This window comes from Oncorhynchus mykiss, chromosome 2, assembly GCF_057628025.1.
Source record: "Oncorhynchus mykiss isolate SJ-2025 chromosome 2, ASM5762802v1, whole genome shotgun sequence".
NCBI lineage: Eukaryota > Metazoa > Chordata > Actinopteri > Salmoniformes > Salmonidae > Oncorhynchus > Oncorhynchus mykiss.
Window position 1 is genome coordinate 23,381,899 of NC_143023.1, and position 9,513 is coordinate 23,391,411.

The following is a 9,513-nucleotide window of genomic DNA, read 5'->3' on the forward strand; positions in this document are numbered from 1 at the left end:
TTCTATCTTAATCTATAAGTAGGGTGACCACATGTCCCTGATTGTACAGGACAGTCCCGCGTTTTGGCCCTCTGTACCGCGTCCCGCAATCATGTCACGCATTTGATCAAATTTAATTAAACACCACAAGAACAAATTATAAAGGTTGATTTGTCCCTTTGTCTGTCAGCCAATCAGCATTCAGGGCTCGAGCCACCCAGTTTATAATGAAAGATATGAGGCTCTCCAGGCTCTATGCTCATTAGTTGCTCATTCAACATATTTGATGATTTAAAATTTCAAAAAAATGTAATTCTACCTATTGTTTTACATTCCCTGAGACCAACCAGAAATATTTCATTGATTTTGATATTACCAGATTTTCATTAAACAGACACACCTGCTCTCTAGCTTGTGTATAATCACATTTTGCACTGAGGAAAAATAATAGGCTATATGCCCTTAAATTCAGCTTGGTCTCAGTGGCATGTAGTCATGGATGCCAAGAGAAGCCAGGCTTCCCCAAAACATGGACATTTTTTAAATATATATAATGTATCTTTCTCTCTCTGTGCTTTATAATTTTCCTTCAATTTGCAAGAGGCTGAATGTATCTCACTGGCGAAAGCATCCAAGTGAGTGAAACAAAGCCCCTCTGTCTCTGTACTGTATGTGAGCCCATCTATTTGATGCTGTCTGGTAAAAAATAATATGATATTGTTGCTGCCCCTAGCATTGAATACAAGGGAAGCCAGCGAGCATTTTCCCTCTCTTGATAGCTCTTGATATATATATATTTACATAATAGCCAATCAGCATTGAGCTAAACTAAGTGAGCTCAACTGTGAATGGTCATAGCGCACCAAAATAAATCCTATAAAGGAGATGGAGTTGACAGGTTATTGTTGTGAACATGGTGATTTCAATATTGTTTGTTTAAATCTATCAAAAGTAGAGGACTTTCAGGAACATGCGTTGTCTTGTTGCACTACATGCAATCAGAAGATGAAGAAAGGGTTGTCATGGTATAGCTGACCCTGCTCATTCATTTCTGATTCATTTAATAAAGATAGACAAATCTGATGGAGATGAACAAAACTCCTGACACATTTTTTCAGGAATCACAGTTTTCAGATACTGTAAGTCAGGAAACTACATGAGATTCTTTAAATTATTTCATTTTTGCCATAATTTTGTTTTTGACACTTTCAGGGAGTTTGCTCTGGACAAGGGCATTTCCTGGCATACAGTCAACATGGAAATCAATAATATTGAAAATATTTAGAAAATTACCTCAAATAAATATTTAAGCTTAAATAATGAAAAAATAAAAACAGCCATACAAATTAGTCTCCCTTCCCAGACAAGGATTGTCCTGAATTTCAAGAATCCCCGAGCAAGGATCTCTGTTAATAATATAATAATATCATTATTAATATAACTGTTAATCTGTTAATAATATAACACAACTCAACAAGAATTGGAACATGGTATACAAATCTGAAATGCACAACAGCCATGTAAATCATGTTCTTGAAAGGTTTATATAAATTTTCTCTTACAGTATCAATCAAAAGTTTGGACACACCTCAAGTTTGGACACATTCAAGGGTTTTTCTTTATTTTTACTATTTTCTACATTCTACAATGTAGCAAATAGTCCAAATAAAGAAACACCCTGGAATGAGTACGTGTCTCTGAACTTTTGACTGGTACTGTACATTTAATGATAAGAACTATATATCTATCCTATTACCAAAGCAGTTAGGACATTGAAGTTTGCAGGCCAATCACCATTTGTTCATCTAGAATTTACAGTGCAATAAACTATTAAAAAAATAAACATAAATAAAATATACAAATTTGAGACCATTTACCTAAAAAGATGGAAAATCCCTACACAGTGTTCATTGTCTATATATCAGAAACACTTTTCTGTCATCATTCCCACAGACATTTGTTATTTAAGAAATTAGGTACGGTGGCTTGCGAAAGTATTCACCCCCTTGGCATTTTTCCTATTTCTTTTGCCTTTACAACCCAGAATTAAAATAGATTTTTGGGGGGTTTGTATCATTTGATTTACACAACATGCCTACCACTTTGAAGATGCAAAATATTTTTTATTGTGAAACATACAAGTAATTAAACAAAAAAACAGAAAACTTTAGCGTGCATAACTACCCCCCCCCCCCCCCAAAAAAAAAAGTCAATACTTTGTAGGGCCACCTTTTGCAGCAATTACAACTGTAAGTCTCTTGGGGTGTGTCTCTATAAGCTTGGCACATCTAGCCACTGGGATTTTTGCCCATTATTCAAGGCAAAACTGCTCCAGCTCCTTCAAGTTGGATGGGTTCCGCTGGTGTACAGCAATCTTTAAGTCATACCACAGATTCTCAATTGGATTGAGGTCTGGGCTTTGACTAGGCCATTCCAAGACATTTAAATGTTTCCCCTTAAACCACTCGAGTGTTGGTTTAGCAGTATGCTTAGGGTCATTGTCCTGCTGGAAGGTGAACCTCCGTCCCAGTCTCATCTCTCTGGAAGACTGAAACAAGAATTTCCCTCTATTTAGCGCCATCCATTATTCCTTCAATTCTGACCAGTTTCTCAGTCCCTGCCAATGGAAAACATGGTGTTTTTGGTGTTCTCAGGGTGATGAGAGGTGTTGGGTTTGCACCAGACATAGTGTTTTCCTTGATGGCCAAAAACCTCAATTTTAGTCTCATCTGACCAGAGTACCTTCTTCCATATGTTTGGGGAGAATCCCACATGCCGTTTGGCGAACACCAAACCTGTTTGCTTATTTTTTTCTGGCCACTCTTCCGTAAAGCCCAGCTCTGTGGAGTGTACGGCTTAAAGTGGTCCTATGGACATATACTCCAATCTCCGCATGCAGCTCCTTCAGGGTTATCGTTGGTCTCTTTGTTGCCTCTCTGATTAATGCCCTCCTTGCCTGGTCTGTGAGTTTTGGTGGGCGGCCCTCTATTGGCCGGTTTGTTGTGGTGCCATATTCTTAAAATGTTTAAATAATGGATTTAATGTTGCTCCGTGGGATTTAAGTTTCAGATATTTTTTTAGAACCCAACCCTGATCTGTACTTATCCACAACTTTGTCCCTGACCTGTTTGGAGAGCTCCTTGATCTTCATAGTGCCGCTTGCTTGGTGGTTTCGCTTAGTGGTGTTGCAGACTCTGGGGCCTTTCAGAACAGGTGTATATATACTGAGATCATGTGACCGATCATGTGACACTTAGATTGCACATAGGTGGACTTTATTTAACTAATTATGTCACTTATGAAGGTAATTGGTTGCACCAGATCTTATTTAGGTGCTTCATAGCAAAGAGGTTGAATATATATGCACGCACCACTTTTCCGTTTTAAATTCTTTTACATTTTTTTAAACAAGTAATTTTTTTAAATTTCCCTTCACCAATTTGGACTATATTGTGTATGTCCATTACATGAAATCCAAATAAAAATCAATTTAAATTAAATTACAGGTTGTAATGCAACAAAATAATGCCAAGGGGGTGAATACGTTTGCAAGGCACTGTAGTTGCTGAAGTGAGGGTTGGTGTGGCTTCAGCAGAAAGTCAAAAACATGGGTTAGAGACATCACCTCCAAACTTCTCACAGCAGCAGGTAGTACACCATGGCCAGGATCAACAGCAAGAACTGAATCAAATAAAGACAAGAGAATGTTGACTTACAGCAAGAAAGTGCAAGTGTTGTTAGACTTTATCTTATGATAATGTCTCTACTGGACAAAAGTGTCCGATAAATAATTTTCAGGTAATTAAACTGTTGCAACAAATACTTAACTATTTACCAACCTAAGTAGACCAGCTGAAAACTCACCATAAACATTAGCACAGCGAAACCATACCAGCTGATAGCCCATGTATATCGACTGAACACAGACTCAATGTGGTTGAAGCAGCCCTGGGTAGAAAGATAGAGCAACATTTTTTATTTATTTTACCACTATTTAACTAGGCAAGTCAGTTCAGAACAAATCCTTATTTTCAATGACGGCCTAGGAACAGTGGGTTAACTGCCCTGTTCAGGGGTTGAACGACAGATTTGTTTTACCTTGTCAGCACAGGGATTCAATCTTGCAACCTTTTAGTTACTAGTCCAACGCTCTAACCACTAGGCTACCTGTCGCCCCAATGTGCTTGTGCTTCAAGAATGTGCTTACTTTCAAGTGGGAGGTATAAATGACCCCTAACCACTGATACTGTACATGGTCAGATATTTTCCATACTGTTATTAGTTACAGTACAGTTATAATTCATGGCAGGTACTGTATAATCAGATCCTAGATCTGTGGTTATGAGCTACTTAAATCTTGAGCCTTTAAGTGCAAATCAGAGAACCAGAGAATCTCTTAGGTTTTAGGCAATGGGAATGTGTTTTCTCACCTTAGTGAACATGGTGGTGTTCTGGCCATTCTTGCAGGCCTCCACATTCACCACATCGTAGTTGTTCTTCCTTTTGCAGCAGTGGGTGGGCCAGGGGTAGTCTGTACCAAACTTCTCCCTGAAGGTGGAGTTGTACTCTATCCAGTCCACTGGGCCATCCGTTCCACAACACTCCACCTGAAATAGGGTAGGAGAGGATGTTGTAGAAACAATAGTTGGGTGAGGAATATTCTTCAATCAAACAGGAATAGTTTAGTTGTTCAGTCGACAAACTGATGTTGTGACAGACTTAACTCACTTCACTCAAACTGAACGAGCTACTGTATAAGTATTTGTAGAACGTGTTACTGATACACATGTTTACTGTGACAATTGTCTACTGTGACCCTCAGCTCTACATTCTTTATCCTAGCTACATCAACACAGCCTGCAGTGGTTGTTTCTGTCCCTGTGCAGCAAACTGATCCCATCCCTTGTGTTTCCCACACTATTGGGCTGTCCAAACCGGTTCACCCAGCAGAGACGCAGCGTGACTCTGGCATTGATGATGGAGAGAGAGGGACATGCTATGTCATGTCAGAGCTGACAATTCATCTGCTACTCCCAAGGGTGTGTGCGTGTGAGTGTGTGACTGTATGTAAGTGGAATGTGATACCTTTCCCTAACAGATATTCCACACAATAACCTAGGTTTAGTTGTTCTTCGTGCTAGTCATCTGTTTGGAATGTGTGGTGTGGCTCTGATTAGTCAGATTATCCTGACAGATTCCTTTGATTTGGTGACCAGTCACCTCTTTCATCACTTTGTTCCATGTCAGTGTGATCCGACTGCCAGAGTCACCATCGGCTGCATAGTACTTCAGCATCTGCTTCTTCACCAGATTACTGTTTCCAACCAGCTACAAACAGCACATAGGAGAGGATGAGACAAAACAGTAGAATACATTTAAGTTGTGTTTCTAGAATGGTGCTGGTCAAACAATGTGAAGATCTGAAGGTACCCCAAGGTGCCCATTTCCCATGTACTCACATAGTCTCTGTGGGTGACTGCAGTGATACACGAGGCACACTCAAATATGTAGATGATCAACATCAGGATCAGATACTGTCAAAATCACAAAATCAACATTTTCCTTTACTTGAAAAGAACAACAGAGAAAGAGATATAGACATACCGTATATTCCACTTGAATTATATCTTTTCAGATGAACAAATGAAGAACTTCGGTGACCAAATAAATTGTGATGAATTTAGTATCATAGTCTTACTGTTAGCATTAAGGCACGGCTCTTCATCGCAGCAGCCAAGATACCAAAGACGCACATGCAGAAGAAGGCAAAGCCTGTGAAAATGGCAATCCAGGCCCCGGCAAAGATGTCATCTTTCCCCGACACACCAGATATAGGGTAGAGCTTGAATTGATCTACTGCAACCCAGATGGCCAGAGCGCAAAGGGCAAGACCTGCTGCCTATAATAAGGTAATAAGGTAATAACAGGTTTATTAAGAGTTGTTATAACAAATTGTAACCCATTATTATAACAGGATCCTACATTACAATTTAAAGTGTTAACAACCCGTACAGCATAGTGCTGAAAAGGACCAGAAATCGAATGTACTGTAGTAAACACCATAGATCTGCACACCATTTGTCTACCATATGATTACATATGATTCAAAAAATACTTTCAAAATACAGCTACTATAGGAATCAAATCAAGTGCAACTCTTACAGCTCCAAATATATTCCCCAGGATGAGAATGACCATAAGACAGGTTAATCCCTTTCCATCAGCCATGGTAGCGGTCCTTCTGTCAGCTCCTTCTAAACCCACTGCTCCTGAGCAGAGAAGAAGAAGACAGTGAAGAACTAACAGACCCAAGTACAAGTGTTCCTAACAGATCCAAGAGAATGTAGGGTCTGGCTGGATGTAATGAATTGTAGACATGGGAATGTGTCCAGGGAGTGGCTTGATCTTATTCATACTAGCAGCAACAGAAGTGGTCCAACCAGTCTGGGGCAGCAAGAGATTGCATTGTGGTCCTTTTGAATGGAAACACTGAGATATTGACTACAAAATATGACACAAGAAATGGATTAATGATCAACCTAGACTACATCTGGCCCAGACAGAGAGTGAGCAGTTCTGCATGAAGCCATCAATCCTTAGTCTACCCTTAGGCTGTATAATGTTACACCTATAGCAACCGGTATTTAACCATTCTTGACCTTTTTAGGTTACAACAGTCTCTTAAATTAGCAGGTTTAAAGACTGTTAGAGTTAGAGCAATCGTCACATTATCTATTTTTACACACAACAAACATTACCTCCCCTGCAGTGATGTCAGGCCCTGAGCATCTTCTTCTGTTGACCAAACACCTGTCATTCTGTTGCACCTGCTGTGCTCAGCACCTGTCTCAGCTTGCTGTTAAATGTAGTCTACTTCCATGATGTCATGGTGCATGTCTGCACATGTCTTGATCCCAAGTTCCAAAAAATGAATACAAATCTTTGTACAGTATGTTTACATGCATCTTCATTGTTTTGTATGTGTGTACTGTATATTGACTAATTGGGTAGTTTGCAACATTGAATTTATAGTCAACAGGCCTATTTGACATAGCTCAATAATACACTATTCCAGTGGACTGAGTGGCGTTACTATTAGTAGGTTGAGATGAAAAGCAATGATGACATCTGCTGGGGAGACTTGCCATTGATCTTCTTAACTGTTCACACTCAAACAGGATACAGGACAATTGCATTGGGTAGTAGGCTACATTGTTGAGAATGGTGTTTCTCATGAATGGATGATTAAAAACCTCTACAAAGTAATTTCATGTCACAATAATGCTTTTGTTAGGCTCTACATTACATTTGGTCTATGAAGAAACTTGTAGATTATTGTCTTAAAATCTCTTTGGTGCAGGCGTCCCGCTAGTGACCCACCTCGACAACATCCGGTGAAATTGCAGAGCACCAAATTAAAATGACAGAAATAGTAAAAATAAACATTCATGAAAAAAACAAGTGTTATACATCGATTAAAATATGAACTTCTTGTTAATCCAGCCGCTTTGTCAGATTTCCCCAGACTGCAGGAGCTGTTGTGTAGTGCACTGGCTTCTCACAGAAAGGCTGCCGTTGTTCATTATGTTGTAGAACTTTTAGAATCAGAGGGGAGGGGGGGGGGGGGGGGGGCAAGCAGACAGACAGACAGACCCTTGGAAGCTTTAGTAACATGTCATTTCAACAAACTGTATTTTTATTGAACCTTTTTATTGAAGGAGCTAGATACGTTATTTTAGTCTCCTGTTGTATCAAAGCCATGATGTGAGATGTCAGAGGCTCTGGATAATCTGAATGACTGGGTCCAGGTTCTATATTAAAATCTAGATAATCTAAATTTATTGGTCGCATACACAGATTTAAAATCAAATGTTAATTGTCACATGTACCGAATACAACAGGTGTAAGTAGACTTTACAGTGAAATACTTGCAAGACTTGCCGGTGTTATGGCAGGTGCATCGAAACACTTGTTACTATAGTTGAAGTCGGAAGTTTACATACACTTAAATTGAGTCATATATCGACATAACCTGAAAGGCCGCTCAGCAAGGAACAAGCCACTGCTCCAAAACCGCTATAAAAAAAGCCAGACTCCGGTTTGCAACTGCACATGGGGACAAAGATAGTACTTTTTGGAGAAATGAAACAAAAATGGAACTGTTTCGCCATATGACCATCGTTATGTTCAGAGGAAAAAGGGGGAGGCTTGCAAGCCGAAGAACACCATCCCATCTGTGAAGCAGGGGGTGGCAGCATCATGTTGTCGGGGTGCTTTGCTGCAGGAGGGACTGGTGCACTTAACAAAATAGATGGCATCATGAGGGAGGAAAATGATGTAGATATATTGAAGCAACATCTCAAGACATCAGTCAGGAAGTTAAAGCTTGGTCGCAAATGGGTCTTCCAAATGGACTATGACCCCAAGCATACTTCCAAAATTGTGGCAAAATGGCTCAAGGACAACAAAGTCAAGGTATTGGAGTGGCCATCACAAACCCCTGCCTCAATCCCATAGAAAATTTGTGGGCAGAACTGAAAAAGCGTGTGTGAGCAAGGCCTACAATCCCGACTCAGTTACATCAGCTCTGACGGGAGGAATGGGCCAAAATTCACCCAATTTATTGTGGGAAGCTTGTGGAAGGCTTCCCGAAATGTTTGATCCAAGTTAAACAATTTAAAGGCAATGCTACCAAATACTAATTGAGTGTATGTAAACTTCTGACCCACTGGGAATGTGATGAATGAAATAAAAGCTGAAATAAATAATTCTCTCTACTATTATTCTGACATTTCACATTGTTAAAATAAAGTGGTGATCCTAACTGACCTAAGAAAGGGAAATTTTACTAGGATTAAATGTCAGGAATTGTGAAAAACTGAGTTTAAATGTATTTGGCTAAGGTTTATGTAAGCTTCCGACTTCAACTCTATCTCCAACAGTGCAGTAGAATGTCTCACAAATACAGTACAAATATATATATATATTTTTTTTTTCTTCACCTTTATTTAACCAGGTAGGCCAGTTGAGAACAAGTTCTCATTTACAACTGCGACCTCGCCAAGATAAAGCAAAGCAGTGCGACAAAAACAACACAGAGTTACACATGGGATAAACAAACGTACAGTCAATAACACAAAAGAAAAATCTGTATACAGTGTGTGCAAATGAAGTAAGGAGGTAAGGCAATAAATAGGCCATAGTGGCGAAGTAATTACAATTTAGCAATTAACACTGAAGTGATAGATGTGCAGATGAGGATGTGCAAGTAGAAATACTGGTGTGCAAAAGAGCAGAAAAAAAACAAATATGGGATGAGGTAGGTAGTTGGTTGGATGGGCTATTGACAGATGGGCTGTGTACAGCTGCAGCGATCGGTAAGGTGCTCTGACAGCTGATGCTTAAAGTTAGTGAGGGAGATATACGTCTCCAACTTCAGTGATTTTTGCAATTTGTTCCAGTCATTGGCAGCAGAGAACTGTAAGGAAATGCAGCCAAAGAGATGTTGGCTTTGGTGATGACCAGTGAAATATA

At 39.6% G+C, this 9,513-nt stretch overlaps 1 protein-coding gene across 1 annotated transcript; it reads right to left on the minus strand.

Annotated features, from left to right (window-relative positions):
- Positions 1 to 1,023: 1,023 nt before the first annotated feature.
- Positions 1,024 to 6,815, minus strand: LOC110538767 (uroplakin-1a). Its single transcript, XM_021625736.3, has 8 exons — positions 6,738 to 6,815; positions 6,142 to 6,248; positions 5,678 to 5,878; positions 5,439 to 5,513; positions 5,200 to 5,307; positions 4,410 to 4,586; positions 3,844 to 3,927; positions 1,024 to 3,660 (listed from the first exon to the last, which is right to left on the minus strand). Exons 2-8 carry the CDS (start codon positions 6,205 to 6,207, stop codon positions 3,616 to 3,618), a joined length of 756 nt encoding a protein of 251 aa, XP_021481411.3. The 5' UTR covers positions 6,208 to 6,248; positions 6,738 to 6,815; the 3' UTR covers positions 1,024 to 3,615.
- Positions 6,816 to 9,513: the final 2,698 nt, after the last annotated feature.